This window comes from Zalophus californianus, chromosome 16 (assembly GCF_009762305.2).
Source record: "Zalophus californianus isolate mZalCal1 chromosome 16, mZalCal1.pri.v2, whole genome shotgun sequence".
Lineage (NCBI taxonomy): Eukaryota > Metazoa > Chordata > Mammalia > Carnivora > Otariidae > Zalophus > Zalophus californianus.
The window spans coordinates 56,700,766-56,720,607 of NC_045610.1; the positions used below are offsets into that span (position 1 = coordinate 56,700,766).

At 50.7% G+C, this 19,842-nt stretch overlaps 1 protein-coding gene across 7 annotated transcripts; it reads right to left on the reverse strand.

Annotated features, from left to right (window-relative positions):
• Positions 1-409: 409 nt before the first annotated feature.
• SLC25A19 (solute carrier family 25 member 19) lies at positions 410-19,635 on the reverse strand. Of its 7 annotated transcripts, XM_027567571.1 has the most exons (9): positions 19,561-19,632; positions 19,017-19,073; positions 16,472-16,641; positions 16,122-16,277; positions 13,856-14,026; positions 5,220-5,403; positions 4,643-4,773; positions 2,115-2,245; positions 410-534 (listed from the first exon to the last, which is right to left on the reverse strand). In XM_027567571.1, the coding sequence occupies exons 3-9, from the start codon at positions 16,601-16,603 to the stop codon at positions 507-509; spliced, it is 933 nt and encodes a 310-aa protein (XP_027423372.1). In that variant the 5' UTR covers positions 16,604-16,641; positions 19,017-19,073; positions 19,561-19,632; the 3' UTR covers positions 410-506. The 7 variants fall into 7 exon arrangements, 6 of the variants coding, with proteins under 6 accessions (XP_027423372.1, XP_027423371.1, XP_027423368.1 ...); XM_027567570.2 differs by lacking the exon at positions 410-534 and having other exon boundaries at positions 1,219-2,245; positions 19,022-19,073; positions 19,561-19,635; XM_027567567.2 differs by lacking the exon at positions 410-534 and having other exon boundaries at positions 1,219-2,245.
• Between the last annotated feature and the right edge of the window lie 207 nt (positions 19,636-19,842).

The following is a 19,842-nucleotide window of genomic DNA, read 5'->3' on the forward strand; positions in this document are numbered from 1 at the left end:
GATCCAAAGAGGAGACGGCGGGGCCGCGCGGCGTGGCTGGAGGGACAGGAACGCATAGGTGGCGGCCGCCTGCCCTCCACTTCTACCCCCCCTCTACCCCCCCCCCCCCGCCACGCGAGAGAAGGCAGGGGGCCTGTAAGGGCTGGATCAACCCCCTCTACCCCCTCTCCTACTCCAAGTACAAACGGTACTGGTAAAATAAGTTGAAAATCAATGGACCAGCTCAAGAATAAGGACTCCCCCCCCCCGGCGCCCGCCAGCCTGCCACCGCGAGATGCTGGGAGTGACGAGTCGGACAAGCCCCTGACTTGGTCGTGGCTGCGGCTGGGAAAGAGGCGCGGGCCCAGCAGCTGAGGACCTTCCCTGACGCCGGCCCTGGGCTGCAGGAGGGCAGCCAGAAGGGGCTGGAAAGGCGCCTCTTCCGGTAGGTAGCACAGTCAAGTGTCCATGGCGGTTTCCTGTTGCCAGAGTAGTTCTCCTCCTGTCAAAAGGGCTGGCCAAAGTGGTCACCAGCAAATGGATGAGAAAGAGCAGCTGCAGCAAAATAATGAGTAGGAGAGATGAAGAGAATAAAGTTTACTTTATTCCACTAAAGTGGAGTTTCTTAAAAGATACATTCAGGCAGCTTTCCTGCAGCCCCAAGCCCAGGCCTCCAGTGCCCCAAACCCTGCGGGTGTTGCAGCACCACCTACCCACAGCCTGGATGTTCATAATCAGCAGCCGGGAGCAGGGAAGCTTCAGGATTCAGGGTCCCAGACACGTCACAAAGCCCCAGGCCAGAGCCAAAACCGCTCTGATGACAGAAGGGGTCCAAGGGCCATGACACCCACACAGGCCTGCTCCCGGCCCCTGCTCTCCTCCTCAGTGGGTGCAGAGGCTGGAGTAAGAGCCCAAGACTGAGGGCAGGGTGAAGTCCTGCAGGCGGCTCGGCTGTTCCTCCACCCTGGCTCCCCTGGGGGGTCGGGGGGCAGAACTGGGTGAAAAGGGTGGTGGTTGTGTTCTGTAGATTTCCTGGTCTCACCCCCTAACTGCAGTTTCTCCTCTGTGCCCAGACGAGTAGCTGTTGTGAGTTCTTGTGCTGACAAGCCCCTGACACCACTGCCCTCAGCAGGCTGGCTGCCCGACCCTTTCCTTCTACCACCCACTTCATGAGGCTGCTTCAGAGCTGTGGGCCTCCTGGGGTGACAGGACACACGTAGCACCACGCTGATCATGGAGGGGACGCTGAGCGGGCAGGTGATGCCAACAGGTCCAGCTGTAAGGCTCCCGCCCCCACCCCATGGAAGAGGAGTGAGTGACCCCAGGCAGACTGGGGAAAAAGGCCGCCATCTTTACCCCACAGCTCCTCCCCATCAGCACAGCCCCCCACTTCTTGTGGGCCGCCGGGATCTGTTTTACCCAGAGGCCCTCTAGCCACGCTCTGTCCCACCCAGGAGAGAGAACAGCCTGAGCGGGACTTCACAGAGAGGGGGACCTGGGCATGGGGGGCGGGGGCTATAAAGTGACTAATTCTTCCCCTCAGAACCAGAAGCAAAGCTGCATGAGGGATGCAAGTACTGAGAAAAATGGAATCTGAGGAAGCCAAGGGTTCCCTCCCTCATACTCTGTGAGGAGGGACGTGATGTGGAAGGGAAGATGGAGTGAAATAAGGAATGTGCTTGTAGCTTCGGTGTGTATTAAATTAGCCGGTGGGAGTAAGAGCGCACATGAGAGGACCAGGCCCCCGCACAGGGCCCAATCCCAGCCCTCAGGCTCCAGCCGTGGCCCCTCCACCCCCACAGCCCGGAGAGTTCTCTGGGCAGAAGGTGCTGAGAAGTGCAGGGGGGTCGCTGCTGCCTTTCCTGCAAGCCAGGACCACACAGAGAAAGCTCCTCAAGTTCCTTTGGACCAACGTGGCTGCGTCCCCACAGGCCAAGCCCTGCATCCCCCCGAGAAGGCCCCTGCCCTTCTAGTCACGGCAGAGCCGCCCGGCAGGCAGGGAGCAGGCAACAGCCCTCGGGGCAGCAAGAGATGGTACAGGAGTCTGCCTTCCTTCCGGAGGCCGCCCTTCCTGCCCTGGGGGCTAGCTGTCTGCCTTCTTCATGTGGTGGAAGAGGCTACAGAAGAGCTCATACCAGAAGAACACGAAGCCGGTGGAGAGAGCAGCCTTCAGCAGGCTTGGGGACAGGCCCTTGAAGAGGCCCGTGGGGCCTTCCTCCTGGAGCACCTGCTGGGCACAATCCAGGAGGCCCCTGTAGCTGCGAACCTGGGCAGAGCAAGAAGACAGAGGAAGTGATTAACACACGGATGCTGGCTCTTTCTTCCGTCAGCCCAGCACCTGGCACATTACAGCTCCCAGTCAACACTGGCTGGACAAGCAATGAAGGCAAAAAGACATAGTTTAACCTTTTCTTTCTCTTCCAAGTGGACTAATAATTCAGATTTAACAGAGGCAGTGCCTGAAAATCAGCAGTGGACAGAGCGCCTACTGACTGGGCCTCTTAAGGACCCTTTCCCCATCCCGCCTGGCCCGCCTTGGGCAGTGGATCTGAATCCGGCCCTTGTTCACTTTGGCCTCTAGTCCGGCCTTCGCAGTTCGCCACACACCGCTGCCAGACTCGCGTCCCCAAGACTCAACTCCCCTCAAGCCCTGCTCTCTCCACATCTCCACTAACTCCCCATTGTGATAATGACATTATAAAGAATCAAGGGGCGCCTGGCTGGCTTGGTTGGTAGAGTGTGGGACTCGATCTCGGGGTCGTGAGTTCAAGTCCCACACTGGGCGTAGAGCTTACTTAAAAAAAAAAAAAAAAAAAGGAAAGGAAAAGAGAAAAAAAAGAATCAAATCCAAGCTCCACAGCCTGGTGTTCTTCCCCCTGCTCTGCCCCGACCCCCCACCGGTCCTCCCACCAAACTGGCCACAAAATCTGTTAGGAACAAGGCTCTCTCCTCTGTCCTGGGCTCTCAGCAACTCTCCCTGTGCAAATTCAAACCATTCTTTCAGGACAAGTTTGTAAGCGGAAAAAGGAGGTTATAAAATCTTGTATTCCACCCTGTGTTAAAAGGTACACGTATATGTTTATGCAAAGAAACAAAACTACAGGGCGCCTGGGTGGCTCAGTTGGTTAAGCGACTGCCTTCGGCTCAGGTCATGATCCTGGAGTCCCGGGATCGAGTCCCACATCGGGCTCCCTGCTCAGCAGGGAGTCTGCTTCTCCCTCTGACCCTCTTCCCTCTCGTGCTCTCCATCTCTCATTCTCTCTCTCTCAAATAAATAAATAAAATCTTTAAAAAACAAAACAAAACAAAACAAAACAAAACTACAGCCAACGGTTCTGCCTCATTATCTCTGCGGGGGGTGGTGTTGGGAGTTACATGTCAGTTTTATCTTTTTGTCTCCAGGACTTCTCTGAATTTCCTACAATACAGATGGATTATAACTAACTCAATACTTTCCCCTCCCCCAAGTAAGGACTGCTCCCTCCCTTCTGTCTCCGGTTGCAGGCCACTCTTTTCTGACGTCTGTCGGGCATGTTTCTTCCTGTGTGGATATCCCAGGTTCCCAGATTCTGGAGGGGAAAGCACTGGAGTTACTCCCCCCTTGCTCCACCCCCAGCCGACCACTGGATGGTGCCCCCAAAGAAGCAGGTGAAAATCCAGTTTGCAAAATCTAAGGCGACTAAGGAAAGACTATTAACATTACAAAATCACCTATAATGGGGGCTTCTGTGAATGACAAAGCTTCCAGTGCCTTTAAAATATAACTTAGGGACGCCTGGGTGGCTCAGTCGGTTAAGCGGCTGCCTTCGGCTTGGGTCATGATCCCAGGATCCTGGGATCGAGCCCCACATCGGGCTCCCTGCTCAGCAGGGAACCTGCTTCTCCCTCTGCCTGCTGCTCCCCCTGCTTGTACTCTCTAGCAAATAAATAAAATCTTAAAAAAAAAAATATATATATATATATATATATAATTTAGTTGATCAGATTTCATTCACCCCTCTCCAGGAACCCCTACAGAATAAAGCAAACAACCTCATGCACCGGTGGGAGTCTCCTCGGGGTTCTTTAGTATTTGGGGGACCTATCTCTTCTTAAGATTTATTTTGAGAAAGAGAGAGCAAGCACTCAAGCTCGAGAGCAGGGGAGGAGCACAGGGAGGGGGTCAAGCAGACTCTACACCAAGCACAAAGCCCAATGTGGGGCTTGACCCACGACCCCGATGTCATGACCTGAGCCAACACCAGGAGTCAGACGCTCAACCAACTGCGCCAACCAGGCGCCCTGGGGACCTTTCTTATATGATTATGTTCTTTGTCCCAAACTGAACACTTTTCTTTTTTTTTTTACTTGAACTTGGCTCCACACCCAGCATGGACCCAACACAGGGCTTGAACTCATGACCCCGAGATCAAGACCTGAGCTGAGATCAAGAGTCGGACACTTAACCTACTGAGCCCCCCAGGCGCCCTGAACTGAACACTTTCTGAGACCAAACACTGAACCCTCCTTCGCCTGGATCATCCCACAGTGTCCAACATGCACAGGGCTGTGTGTGGCTTTCCCATGTGTTTGGGGATCCCTGGGGATGGGCTATGGGGGCTGATGCTGACGAATGGGCAGGGGAGGGGCAAGGCTCAGAGCTCTCTGCAGGGGATCGGCTCACCTGGCCAAAGGTGACTCGGGCCCGCTCAAACCCGCCAACCTGCAGCCGTTTCTTGAAGAGGTCCAGGGGGTATGTGAGGGTCTTGCTGAGGACTCCAGCTCCGCTACCACAGAGCAGGTTTCTGAGGTTCTCTGAACCAAAGTGGGATTGAGGGGAAAGGAGGAAAGTGAAATCGGGGGAAGACAAGTTCAAGAGCTCTAAGCCTCCACCGTAAAACTAAGACCCACCAGCATCCTGAATCTCTGAGGGAGAACCAAACACGGCCACTCTGGGTCGAATGGCAGTAAGAAGGGAATGGAAGAAGGAGCTTGCAGGCTCTGCGGTGTGACTCGGTTCAAGGCTTGGGAGGAGAATCAATGTTGACAGTACCACTGCTGGGGTGGCAAGGGCTGACAGGGTCTGCAAGCTGTTGGCCTGGTTGGTTTGGTTGGCAGTGCGACAGAGCAGGGCTCAGAGAACGGGGATGTCCTAGCCTCTGACAGAAGGCCTTAGCTCCTACAAGGATCAGAAAGAGATGCTCTGGCTTGGGGGAGGGGACAGTGGAAACCCGGACTCTCTTCGTGTGAGGGCTTCTCACCGTTGTTCCTTCCCTCGGCGGGCAGCACCCACTTGTGCACGTGCTTCAAGGCGCTGTAAAAGGAGAACTGGAAGCCGGCGTAGGGGAAGATGGCGATCAGGGTGGGGTTCAAGCCTTTGTAGAAAACCAAGGGGCCTTCGGTCCGGTACATGGTCACCACGGCGTCTCGCAGGGTTTTATACACCTGGACGGCACACGGGCAGCTCGAGTGAGTGCGCGGGGCGGTCTGGCCCTGGATCGTAGCCCATCACGTGCACCTCCCCTCGGCCAAAATCCCAGCTGCCGGCAGCATGACTTCTCCTGCCAAGGGCTCAAAGAAAATGCTGGACAAAAATCCCAAGGCGGGATTTTCCAGCAACTCCCCTTCTAGCTATTTACAAGACCAGTATGTCTACACAAGTGCACGAGAGGACATGTCCGAGGACAGCTGCCACCGTGTCCTGCGGAACAGCAAAGACGCAGCGTCCACCCTTGGGTGACTGGTTACAGACATGACGACACATCGGTTCCAGACACATAGCAGCCGTGGAAAGAGCATTGCGCCATCTACACAACGGATCGGGAATAATCCCCAAATACAGAGCTGAATGAGCACAGTGAGAGGCTGAAGAGCAGGTTTAGTGCTTGTGGAGGAACAAACCATGAAGGGATTTACTACCCCCCCCACCCCCCCCGCCCCCCAGGGATACATGAGAAATGAGGAAGGGTGAGCATGACCTCCATGGAGGGAAAGCCGGGGCAGGGGAAGAGGGAGATTTACTCTTACCATTTTACGCTATTTGGATTTTTTGCCAGGTGCATATATTTAACCTTTTATAACCTGTCAACAGGCGATCTCCATGCAGGCAGACCACCGGGCATTGGTTTTTCTTAGTACCCTTCCATTCGACGCGTTCTTTGCAGTGGGCACGGCGAGGCACCTCAATGACAGGGCGGCTGGGGGAGGCACCCTGCACTGAGAAGGGAGGACACTGGCTACCTCCTCACCTCCTGGCTCCCAGACACTGGCAGCCACACTGAAGGATTTCACCCTGGGGACCTCCAAGAAAGGGCCAGGACTCGGAGAAAGGCCACTGGGCCACAAGCCTGCCACGCGCCCACAGTCCCACTCGGCTTCCCTGTGCCCCCGTTAACACCAGGCTGGCAGCCAAGGGCCACCAGACATCTGAGGAAAGCCTTCATAAAAAATGGAGACCAGGGCGCCTGACTGGCTCAGCCGGTAAGCGTCTGCCTTCGGCTCAGGTCATGATCCTAAGGTCCTGGGATCGAGCCCCGCATCAGGCTCCCTGCTCGGCGGGAAGCCTGCTTCTCCCTCTCCCTCTCCCCCTGCTTGTGTTCCTTCTCTCGCTGTGTCTCTCTCTGTCAAATAAATAAAGTAAAATCTTAAAAAAAAAAAAAAATGGAGACCAGGGTGCCTGACTGGCTCAGTCAGTAGAGTGTGTGACTCCTAATCTCAGGATCATGAGTTTGAGCCCCGCAGTGGTTACAACAAACAAACAAAAAACAAGATCCAGACACCAAAATGATCAATTTGGGGTGGGGGGGGGCGGGCACAGAAATCATCTAGAAGGAAGAGACAGTGTAGACAGAAGAAGGAAACCGAAGGAAACAGAGACCAACTACAAAATTGGAACTGATATTCTCAGGCCAAAGAGAAGGCATCACCTCCGTGAAAAAAGGAAAGAGTCGATTTAAAAAAGAGGTAAGATTCAGAGAACAAGGGCGCTTGGGTGGCTCAGTTGGTTAAGCAACTGCCTTTGGCTCAGGTCAGGATCCTGGAGTCCCAGGATCGAGTCCCACATCGGGCTCCCTGCTCGGCAGGGAGTCTGCTTCTTCCTCTGCCCCTCCCCCCTCTCATGTGCTCTCTCTCTCTCATTCTCTCTGTCTCAAATAAATAAATAAAATCTTTAAAAAAAAAGATTCAGAGAACAAGACAAACTCTTGTTTGAGGGAAAAAAATCCTTGTGAGTTTGGGTTAGGCAGATTTCATTAAGATTGTATTTATTTGAGAGGCAGAGAAAGAGAGCAAGAGTGGGAGAGAGAATCTGAAGCAGACTCCACGCTGAGCACAGAGCCCTGTGCAGGGCTCAATCCCATGACTGCGAGATCACGACCTGATGCAATACCAACAGTTGGACACTTAACCCACTGAGCCACCCAGGTGCCCCTCAGCAAAGACTTCTTGGATGAAATACCAAAAGCAAAATGCATAAAAGAACAAATTGATAAATTAGGACTTTTTGGGGCACCTGGGTGGCTCAGTCATTAAGCGTCTGCCTTCAGCTCAGGTCATGAACCCATAGTGCTGGGATAGAGCCCTGCATCGGGCTCCCTGCTCAGTGGGGAGCCTGCTTCTCCCTCTGCCTCTGCCGCTCCCCCCTGCTTGTGCTCTCTCTCTGACAAATAAATAAAATCTTTTTTTTTTTTTAGAATTTATTTATTTGAGAGAGAGAAACACAGCGAGAGAGGGAACACAAGCAGGGGGAGAGGGAGAAGCTGGCTTCCCGCAGAGCGGGGAGCCCAATGCGGGACTCGATCCCAGGACCCCGGGATCATGACCCGAGCCAAGGCAGATGCTCACAGACTGAGCCACCCAGGCGCCCCATAAATAAAATCTTAAAAAAAGAAAATTAAAAACAACTGTTCTTCAAAAAACAGACTATAAGGACGTGAAGACAGCCACAGCCATGGACTCAGAAAAAATGTGTAAAACAAAAACAACAAACCACCAAAATGGGAAAAGAATTTGAACAGATTGCTTCAGCAAAGAAGGGACACAGAGGGCAAATAAGCACATAAAAATACATTCAACATCTCTGTGGTAAAATCACGATGAGATACCACTATTCACATCTAGTAGAGTGGCTAAAATTTAAAAGAATAAAATAAAAATAGGGGCGCCTGGGTGGCTGAATCGGTTAAGCGCCCAACTCTTGGTTTCGGCTCAGGTCATGACTTCAGGGTCATGAGATTGAGCCCTCCGTCAGGCTCCATGCTCAGCGGGGGGTCTGCTTGGGATTCTTTCCCTCTGCCCCTCCTCCTGCTCACAGGCACAATCGTTCTCTCTCTCTCTCAAATAAATAAATCTTTAGAAAAGAATAAAATTGTTGGTGGAACTATAGGGTATTATACAAAGCGAAATAAGTCAGTCAGAGAAAGACAATTATCATACGATTTCACTCATATGTGGAATTTGAGAAACAAGGCAGAGGACCATAGGGGAAGAGAGGAAAAAAAAAATGAAGACGAAACCAGAGAGGGAGGCAAACCATAAGAGACTCTTTTTTTTTTTTTTAAGATTTTATTTATTCATTTGAGACAAAGAGACAGAGAGAGAGAGAGAGAGAGAGAGAGCGCGCGCATGAGCAGGGAGAGAGGCAAAGGGAGAGGGAGAAGCAGGCTCCCCACTGAGGCAGGAGCCTGATGTGGGGCTCGACCCCAGGCCCCTGGGATCATGACCCAGGCCGAAGGCAGACGCCTAACCATCTGAGCCACCCAGGCGCCCCAAGAGACTCTTAATCATAGGAAACAAACTGAGGGTTGCTGGAGGGGAGAGGGGTGGAGGGATGGGGTAACTGGGTGATGGACATTGGGGAGGGTATGTGCTGTAATGAGCACTGGGTATTATATAAGACTGATGAATCACAGACCTGTATGCCTGAGACAAATAATACATTATATGTCAATTAATTGAATTTAAATTAGAATAAAAATTGAAATAAAAAAACTTAAAAAAGAATCAAATAAAACCAAAAACCAGATAATACTAAGTATTGTGAAGATAAGGAACAACTGGAAATGTTGGTGGGAATGCAAAACGGCACAGCCATGTAAGGAAGCAGGTTGGCTTTTCCTCAAAATTAAACATTTTCACCGTACAACGCAGCAACTCCACCCCTAGGTATTCACCCAAGAGAAACAAAATGTTCACACAATAATCTGTATGTGAGTGTTCGTAGTGGTTTTATTCACAGTCACCAAAAAACTGGAGAACAACTGTGACATCTCCCAACTAACAAATCATGGTAGGGCCACACGACAGAGTACTATGCAGCAAGAAAAAGGAACCAACCACTCACACACATGGCATGAATGAATCTCAAATGCAGACGCCAAGTGAAGGGTGCCTACTCAAACAACTACATAAGACCTAATTCCCTGTATCTGACATTATGAAAAAGGCAAAACTTTAGACAGAAGACAGACCAGTGGTTAACAGAGGCTGGCAATGGAGAGGGACTGACTATAAGGGGCAGGAGGACATTTTGGGGGTGATGGAACTTTTGTGTTTTATATCCTGATTATAGTGGTGGTTATGTGCATTCATCAAAAGTCAGAGGGGTGCCTGGGTGGCTCAGTTGGTTAAGTGTCTGACTTGGGGGTGCCTGGGTGGCTCAGTTGGTTAAGTGTCTGACTTGGGGGCGCCTGGGTAGCTCAGTTGGTTAAGCGTCTGACTTGGGGGCGCCTGGGTGGCTCAGTTGGTTAAGTGTCTGACTTGGGGGGGCCTGGGTGGCTCAGTTGGTTAAGTGTCTGACTTGGGGGGCGCCTGGGTAGCTCAGTCGTTAAGCGTCTGCCTTCGGCTCAGGTCGTGATCTCAGGGTCCTGGGATCGAGTCCCGTGTCGGGCTCCCTGCTCCGCGGGGAGCCTGCTTCTCCCTCTCCCGCTCCCCCTGCTTGTGTTCCCTCTCGCGCTGTGTCTCTCTCTGTCAAATAAATGAATAAAATCTTTAAGGAAAAAAATTAGTTCCAGAAGTTAAAAAAAAAAGAGAGAGAGGTGTATACTAAAGAGTGAATTTTACTGTGTATGTAAGTGATGTTTCATTAAATTAGACTAAAGCAAACCAAAAAAGAGCTCTTAGGAACTAACATACATTAGCAAGCATTTTTAAAATTCAATAGAGGGCCCCAAATGATAAAAGCAAGGAAACCTCCCAGAAAGTAGGACAGAAAGAGAGAGAGCTAAACAATAGTAGAGAAAAGAAAAGTCAACCAGAGGATAGACCCAGGATGTCTAATACCCAACTGAGATGAATTACAGAAAGAAAAGAAAAAAATAGAAAATAGCAATTGTGAATAAATCATTCATGACCATTTTCTAGGCATGAGAAACAGGAATGTCCAGACTAAAGGGTCCAGAACTGCCCATCACAATGAATGAAAGAGACACAGACCAGTGCACATCACTGGTAAATCTCTAGAATGCCAGGAATCAAGAAGGGATCCTGAAAGTTCCCAAGGCAGGAGGGGTGATAGCTTCATATAAAGGATCATTAATTGGAGTGGTTCTGGACTTCTCTACAGCAACACTGAGAGCGACCTAGAATTCTATACCCAAATCATGAGTCAAGTGTAAGTAGGCATTTTCTATCAAGGCTTCTCTAAAGAAGCTGTTATCTCTAGTATATCTCCACCAAAATGAGGGATTAATCAAGAAAAAGAAGACATGGGCCCCAACAAGAGAATTCCTAACAGAACAGCTGGTAACAGTCCTGGAGCAAAGAGTCCACACTGATGCCAGAGGGTGAAGGCTGCTAGAGCTGGGGGGCTCCAGGAGAGGCTCCCTAGTAACGTGGGACTGATGACCACAGGCTGACCCTATCAAGACTGTTTGAGGGTAACTTTGTTTTTTGGGTTTGTTTTTTTTTTAAGATTTTATTTATTTATTCATGAGAGACAGAGAGAAAGAGAGAGAAGCAGAGGGAGAAGCAGGCTCCCAAGGAGCAAGGAGCCCGATGCAGGACTCGATCCCAGGACCCCGGGATCATGACCTGAGCCAAAGGCAGACGCTCAACCATCTGAGCCACCCAGGCGCCCTGGGTTTTTTTTTTTTTTTTTTAAGATTTTTTTATTTGAGAGAGAGAGAAAGGAAGAGAGAACGAGTATGAGGATGGGCAGAGGGAGAGAGAGAGAGAGAGAGAGAGAGAGAGAAGCAGGCTCCCCACAGAGCAGGGAGCCCAATGTGGGGCTCAATCCCAAAACCCAAAGGCAGATGCTTAATGGTCTGAGCCACGTAGGGCCCCGAGGGTAACTTTGTGATAAGCATGAGAAAATCTGCTAAATACAAGGCAATCACTAATTTCAGGTGAGACAAAGATATACAAGAAAATGTAATCATAATGTATTTCAAGGCCTAAGAGTAACATTTACATAATCATAACAGCACAGACACTCAGTATTGATTTAGCCAAAATCTATAAACCAGTCATATTGAAATCAGAGGAAGCGCAAGCACACATGCGAGTTATGGTAAAAGAGGTAAACTCTCATCTTCCACAGTAGCTATCGATAGCTAATGTCTACAATTTAAAAATTAGAAAGAATGGGGCGCCCGGGTGGCTCAGTCGTTAAGCGTCTGCCTTAGGCTCAGGTCATGATTCCAGGGTCCTGGGATCGAGACCCACATCGGGCTCCCTGCTCCGCGGGAAGCCTGCTTCTCCCTCTCCCACTCCCCCTGCTTGTGTTCCCTCTCTCGCTGTGTCTCTCTCTGTCAAATAAATAAATAAATAAATAAATAAATAAATAAATAAATAAATAAAATTAGAAAGAAAAAGAAAGAGAGAGAACTAGTAGTATAAGCATGTTACTGAGAATTAGGAAGTAAATAATAGAAGAAAGAGCGACCAGTATTAAAAGTGGTTGCCTCTGGGGGCGCCTGGGTGGCTCAGTCGGTTAAGCAGCTGCCTTCGGCTCAGGTCATGATCTCAGGATCCTGAGGTCGAGCCTCCTTCGGGCTCTCTGCTCAGCGGGGTTTGCACTCTCCCTCTGTCCATGTTCTCTCTCTCTCTCTCAAATAAATAAAATCTTAAAAAAAAAAGTGGTTGCCTCTGGGGACTGGAATCGGGGTGGTTGTTAGTGTTTCTTTGTTATAATTCATGCAGAACCACATGTCTTTTTAACTTTTATACACCTTATAGATCACTGATTAAAAATCATTTTAAAGATTTTATTTATTTATTTAGAGACATAGAGAGAGTGCACACAAGCAGGGGGAGGGACAGAGGGAAAGGGAGAGAGAATCTCAAGCAGCCTCCATTCTGAGGAACCCCGATGCATGGCTTGATGTCATGACCCTGAGGTCATGACCTGAGCCTAAACCAAGAGTTGGATGCTCAACCAACTGAGCCACCAGGCACCCCTAATTAAGAAACATTTTAAAGATTTTATTTATTTATTTGAGACAGAGACAGCAGCAAGGATAGTGAGAGAGGGAGCACAAGTGGGGAGGAGAGAGAGAGAAGCAGGCTCCTGCAAAGCAGGGAGCCCCAATGCGGGGCTCGATCCCAGGACGCTGGGATCACGACCTAAGCTGAAGGCAGACGCTTAACCGACTGAGCCACAGAGGCGCCCCTAAGAAACATTTTAAAGGTGAGGACTGACACCATGGCTGCTACTGATCTACGAAAGGTGGAGGGTCTACAGCTTTTAAACAGATCTTTCACTCACTTTTGCACACAGATCACTTCCTGATTATTCCAGAATCTAGAATCCCTAACTCAGTCGTCTAAGCCAGAGAGATATGTTCTCTTTTCTCTTACACTTTTCCTTCTCAGAAACCTCTTTTTAAAATTTATTATTGAAGTAGAATTGACATACACTATTATATTAGTTTCAAATGTACCTTCTCATAGATTTTTTTTTTTTACTAAGGGCTGGGAAGTCATAGAAGAGGACTCCAGCAGCCCAGGGCAGAGAAGCTGATGCACCACCACCACTAATTTTTTTTCATCCCAGCAGCCACCATGTTGCTGAAAGCTGTCTGCCTTCTCCAACTACAAACACCCTTCCCCCCCATCTCTCTGCTCAGTGCCCAGGGCCCCTCATCTCATTTCACCACCTGGAGAAAGCTCTATTTCCCATTGAAGTGCCATACAGAAGGATCTAGCTCTCATGCCCCATTCGTTTGCTTGCAGACTGTTCCCAGGACACTCTGCCCTTCTAAACCAAAAAAGCCATCAGGATGTCTCCTAAACAAAAGGGCTCCACCAGTCCAGGATCTCCACCCCAGGCAACTGAACTGAACTGAAACCACAGTTATTCTAAAGCACATCAAATTCTTAAGCAGTGTCATTCCCCACAAAAATACCCTAAAGCAGAAGGGAGACAGAAAAATTACTCTTTCTTGGTTGAGCATACACATATGTGCGCATGTGCGCACGCACACGAGCACGCACACACGCGCGCACACGCACGCACAGACGCACTGCTATTCTTATGTATGTCCAGGAAACAAAGATTATGGTGGGGAGGTCTATTTCAGGATTTAATCCCTCCCTTTCACTCAGTAAGTTCTTCCTGGAATCTGACTCAATTATCCCATTTCCTCTATCCATTCTTTGTGGAAACCAAAAACACTCTCACAATAACCCAGAAACATGATCTCAAGTCTCACTCTCCCGGATGCCTTTACTGTCCAACTGTTCATTACTTGTTCTGTTTCCCACCTGTAGGTTCTGTCTCCCTCGTGAGGCTGCAAGCACCTGGCATGGTGCTCAGCACAGTTACAGGTCTTACAGATGGACCGACGGAGGGGATGCAGACCCCACCAAGCCTGGGGGTTTTGTTCCCTCTAAAAAAAGAGCCCCAACTCCTGAAACACCTTCGTTACGCGGGCACCCCTTCTCTGGCCCAGCCACTCACCTTGGGCTCACCCTGAGCTGCAAAGCGAGTGCGCAGCACGTCCACAGGATGCACGGCCAGGGTGGCAGCGCTGGCAGACAGGCCTCCACACACAAAGTGCACTGAGAAGTCACGGGCATCATACGTGGTGGCTTTGTGCACCAGCTCAGTCAGCAGTTCAAACGACAGAAACTACAAGAGCACATGACAAAGTAATTGACAAACACCCCCCAAATACACCACCACGACCCAGGTGGGGCCCAGTTCTATGGACGAGGGAATATTCTCCTTGAGCAGTCACAGAATATAATGAACATATAACTTTGTGCAAAGTGCAGATGGCATGTTACACTCTATTTGAGTAGAGCCAAATATCCAGAGGTTAAGAAAATAGAGGGGAGGGGCACCTGGGTGGCTCAGTCTGTTAAGCATCTGCCTTCAGCTCAGGTCATGATCCCAGGGTCCTGGCATCGAGCCCCACGTCGGGCTCCCTGCTCAGTGGAGAGTCTGCTTCTCCCTCTCCCTCTGCCTGCCTCTCTGCCTACTTGTGCTCTCTATCTGTCAAATAAATAAATAAAATCTTTTAAAAAAATAAAAAAGTAAAAATAAAATAAAATAGAGGGGAAAAATTTTATATCGGAAAGCTATACTCAGGGGCGCCTGGGTGGCTCAGGCAGTTAAGCACTTGCCTTCGGCTCAGGTCATGATCCCAGGGTCCTGGGATCAAGTCCCGCACTGGGTTCCCTGCTCAGTGGGGAGTCTGCTTCTCCCTCTCCCTGCTGCTCCCCCTGCTTGTGCTGTCTGTAAACTGAATGAATAAAATCTAAGAGGGAAGGGAGGGAAGGGAGGGACGAAGGGAGGAAGGGAGGGAGAGAGAGACGAAAGGGAAGGGAAGGGAAGGGAAAAGGAAAGGAAAAAGGAAAAAGGAAAGGAAAAAGGAAAAAGGAAAGGAAAGGAAAGTTCTACTCATTAGCTGCGTGTCCCCAGAGCCGGGAGGGGAGAGCCGCTGGGGTTGTGTGTGGGCCCCCCTCCAGTTCAGGCGTGGTGGCACTGTTTGACAGACACTGTCTCGGGAGAATTCCATGTGTTCCGTACTGTACGGTATAAATCCCCCGATGCTGAGCTCTTCTGTGGGCAGCTCAAGATGGCTCGGCGTCCTGAGAGCACGCGGCAGCGTGGGGTCCGAGGGCTGGCCGCAGAGACACATCAGCCCATGAGCGCCTGGCCCGAGCCATCACCGGGATGTCACAGGAAAGGCAGGCAGGGCCTACTCTGGCTCCAGCCGTCCGGGTGGGAATCCTGACCCTGCCGGCTTTTGAGCTGGTGCCTTTGGTTGGGTTCATTACTTAGGCTCTCGGCCTCGTCTCGTCGGTAACACGGGAGCGACAACAGAGCCTCCCTCGGGGGATCACGGTGAGGTAACACACGCCAAGTGCCTAACACAGGGCCTGGCTCACAACGAGCACTGCACCCCAGCCAGCAACTACCGCCGCTCGGCGTACACACCACCCACCAGGAAACCAACTGGCGCCGCGGCGCCTGGGGGGCTCAGTCGGTTCTGCGTCCGACTCTCGGTTTCAGCTCAGGTCACGATCTTGGGATCGTGGCATCGAACCCTGAGTCGGGCTCCGTGCTCAGCGGGGAGTCCGCTTTCCCTTTGCTCTTCCCCCCTGTCTTTGCACAGGCTCTCTCGCTCTCTCTCTCTCAAATAAATAAATAAAATCTTCAAAAAAGAAAAAAAAGGAGAAATCAACTGGCGCCGAGCAGCATGAACATACGAACCAAAGTTAAGGAGCCTGCATTCTCATCCTGGTCCCTCCATCTCCAGACTGTGTGGCCTTTGGCAGCTCACTTCCCCTTCTCTGGGATCCACGAAACACCTGTTCTACCTTCCTCACAATGCTGCTGGGACGTTCAAAGGAAGTACAGATGTGAAAACGCTATTTTGAAAAATGAAAGGATTTGTATCACCATTTGCCAAGCCCGCTGGGGACATGACGTCAGGACAGTCTCCTCGGGACAACACCTAATTAATATTCAGTTGGGGCTAAGTCCCCGCGGTGGGGGTGTGTGTGGAATGGAATGCCCATATGGTACAGCTTGATCTAACTCTGTCTTCATTTTCAGACTTCAAACTTCATGTAGTTGCCCAGTTAAGACAAGTAGAAGTGTGGTGACCACCTCCTACTGCCCCAGGCAGGCAGGGCCCCTGCAGGCCCCACCTTCCCTGTGCTCCCCTGTTGAGCAACACGAACCTGGGGCCCTCGCCCATTCCCCTGTCATCTACCTGGACAGCTCCATAGCCTATAGAGAGAAGCTGCGCTGGGACGTGTCCTTTCCAGAATGCTGTGGGGCCTTCCTCCTGCAAAATCTGTCTCCCAGCCTGTAGAATCCCATGGTATTTTGCACCGGGGTCACTGCGAGACAGGCGCTCAATCTGAAGCTAGGAATCAAAATTGAAAAGGTCAGGATAACAGGAACAGGTGTGGGGTGAGAAGGAGAAAGTTTTGGAAAATGTAACAAAGGCAGCAAAGCACTTCTCCTTGACAAAATTCCAAGATCTGGAAACTGCTTTGACAAGAAAGAGAGAATTTGTCCTCCAGCCTATTACATGGGAAAAAAAGGGGGAAAGGGTACCTGGAAACGGATCTTGATGACATCCAAGGGGCTGATCATCACCCGAGTGACAAGTCCAGACACAGACCCAGCCAGAGCCACCTCAAAACTGGAGATATTCCTGCCATCAGCTTTGGGGTCATAGCCAACCATCCCTGCCTCTGGCCCATACAATGTCCATCAGTTTCAATCTAAAAGGAAGAGACATGGAGTAAACACCAGAGCAAGTTCTTAGGGTCTCTGCTCACAACCACCTCCTCAGAGCATCCCTCCCTGACCACCCCATCTAAAACAGCACCCACATCCCCTTTTATCCCCTTGCCCTCCTTTATTCTCCTGCATAGCATTAACATACTGGACATTTACTCTGGACATCTGTTTCTTGCCACTTTCCCTCACTAGAATGTGAACTTGTGAAAACACGGCCTTGCTCTCATTTGCCCATCCCTGTATTTCCAGTGCCTAGAACACAGCCCAGCGTGGTGAGTGCTCATATTTCTTGACTGAATGAACCAACAGGCTTGGTAGGAAATCATTCACTTCCAGAGATCAGCTTGCTTTCCAAGACACCTGGCTTTATGGCAAACTCCTGCCTGAGGTAAAGTCCCAGGCTGAGCCAGTGTGGGAGAGAGCCCACTGCAGCTGAGCACCAAGGGCGACGTCTGACATGCAGGCTCCAGGAGCACCCCATGGGATTCCCCAACAAGCCCACATGATCCAAAGGAAGAACCCAGCAATTCCTGGGCCATCCTGCATCCCCTCCCCACTGTTTGCACACCTCAGGCCCAGCTGCAGCCATGGAGCCGTGCTATGCTTTGAAACGATGTTCCCTGGCCCACCTGATCCCCACTGACCTCTTCAACCTCACCCTCGACCTCTCTTCAGCCACTTCAACTAGGGTGGGCTCTGCTCCTGACCAGTTCCTAGAAAATACTGCTTGAGTTCCTATCTGCCAACCTTGCTTCTGCACCTACTGTTCCCCATGTCTGAAACGCAGGGGTTCTCCCTCCCCCCCCACCCCCCCCCCCCGCCCCATATACCCCACTCACTCTTCCCCAGGCTAGCCCCTCCCATGTACCAGGGCCCAGCTAAAGAACACCTCCCCTCCAGGGGTCATCCTTATGTCCTCTCTAGCATTCACAGCACTTGCTCCTGGTTGGGAACCACTGTTCTAGAGAAACACTACCATGGATGTGTAAAATGTCATGGATTACGTCACTGTTTGTAAAACTGGATATCACACAAATGCTTATCAACAGAGGGATGGATAAATACACTAAGTCACATCCAAGCAATGGAATCCTATGCAGCCATTAAAAAAGAACGAGCCAGAGCGATACACACACTTGAAAAGATGTCCACGATACACTGAAACGTGGGAAAAATGTTTCAGGAACAGTATGTCTAGTATAACCCCATTTTTGCAAAACAAAAACAGCAATATCTATATACACTCCATACGGTAGTAGAAAGCATGGGGGGAAGTCTGTATCAGCACATACACCGACAGCTTGGTAAAATTACCTCTGGGGAAGGGGTTGGCAACTAAAGCACCCCAAAACAACTAAAATTAATATAAAATGACTTTAGAAGGGGCCACAGAATTAACCTAGTTCTTGAATACCAACAGTAACAGGAAAATCAGTGCCCACACAGGGCCAAGTTCCACCCCACCACTGATTCTTTTTTCCTCTGGAATTCTGTCTGCACCACTCCCTCAGCTCCAAACTCACTTTCTGAAAGTACGAAAGTAGTGCTCCAAGCCATCCTTAAAATTAACAAGGCATTTCTACATGGCTATATCAGCAAAGTATTCTAAAATCACAGCGCCTGGGTGGCTGAGCGGCCGACTCTCGACTCCAGCTCAGGTCATGATCTCAGGGTTGTGAGATCAAGCCCCACAATGGGCTCTGTGCTCGTGGAGGAGTCTGCTTGAGATTCTCTCTCTCCCTCTGCCACTCCCCCTCATGCTCACACACGAACTCTCTCTCTCTCCCTCTTAATAAATAAACAAGATCTTAAAAAAAAAAGAAAAAAAACTCTCATGGTATGAAACCTCCTCACCCCTACCAGGAATGTGCCCATTTCTCGGCAGCTTCCTCCTCCACACTCTCAAAGGAGGAGACCTGGCCTTTTCTGGGTGACTTCTCTGTGACATTAACTCAAGCTGCTTCTCTCCAGGCACCTGTGAGAAGCAGCTTAACCATGGGGCAGGTGATTGAGAGGCAAAGCCTCTCCAGAGGCTACCCAGGAACGGCTGAGGTCACACTGAGCAGGGTGAGTGCCCTGCCATCAGGGAGGGAATGAGGCATTTCTATAAATAAGCAGATCTGCCTAGCTGGACATATCAATAGGCCTGAGTTCAAGTTCTGCCTCTCCCTAATATCCTGGGAGGCTTATTTAACCTGGGTTCTTCTCTCCCTTCTGGAAAATGGGAATGACGTCTGCCTTGCCGAGCCCAGATTGCTGGGATGATCATGCAAGACACCATACATGGCAAGCTTTGTAAAAAAGATAAAAGTCTAACATACATGAAAGGGCTGGTTAAATATAGTTCCATAGTTACCTTACTTTTTCCACTTGTTCCAATTTCCTTCTTGTACCAGTAAGCCTTGTTAGTTACCTAAAGAGACAAAATAAAAATGAAGTATGACTGTATATGCATGATATACAGAACATTAGAGACGGGGACCCTGGAGTGAGTAACAGGGTGGGCGGGATGTGGGAGAGAGTTTGCCTTCGCCATCCCCCTTCTCTTACTGCGGAAGCCCCTGGCGTTGGGCTACGGAGCGGTGAGCTCGCGTGCCCGTGTGCCCATGTGTTCAGCTGGGGGGTCCCCGCAGACGTCCCCGCGTGTGGACACACGTGTCCAGCTGTGCCTCGGGGTGTTTTCTCCCCAAGTTCGAGAAGACGCCCGCGAAGCAGGCACCCACGTGTATAGGTGTCCCGCATGTGTGCGAGGTTTTGCGCCCTGCGTCCCTGAAGATGCTTCTCAGGTCAGGCGTGACACGTGCGCGTACAGACCCTGCCCCCACGTGAGTACCGGCGCATATGTGCGACCCCCAGTCCCCGAGCGCACGGCGAGTAAGGAGAAGGTAGAGGTCGCTCACCCGGCACGAAGGGCGCGGCCCGACTCCGCGCGGGCTTCTCTCCCTACCTCCTCAGGCAGCAGCAAAACTAATTGCGTCCGGCAGTAACTGACGGGCTCCCGGACCAATCACCGTGCAGCTTCCGACAGGGGCTGGACCAATAGTTGTATAGTCATGGATGGGCAACTCCTCTTGCAAGGCGTCACTGGGTAATGTAGTCCACCGCTACTAAGGCTGTCCCCGTTGTAGGCGCAGAGCCTTCTGGAAGATGTAGTCTCACTGCGGGCGCGGGCGCGAATGTTG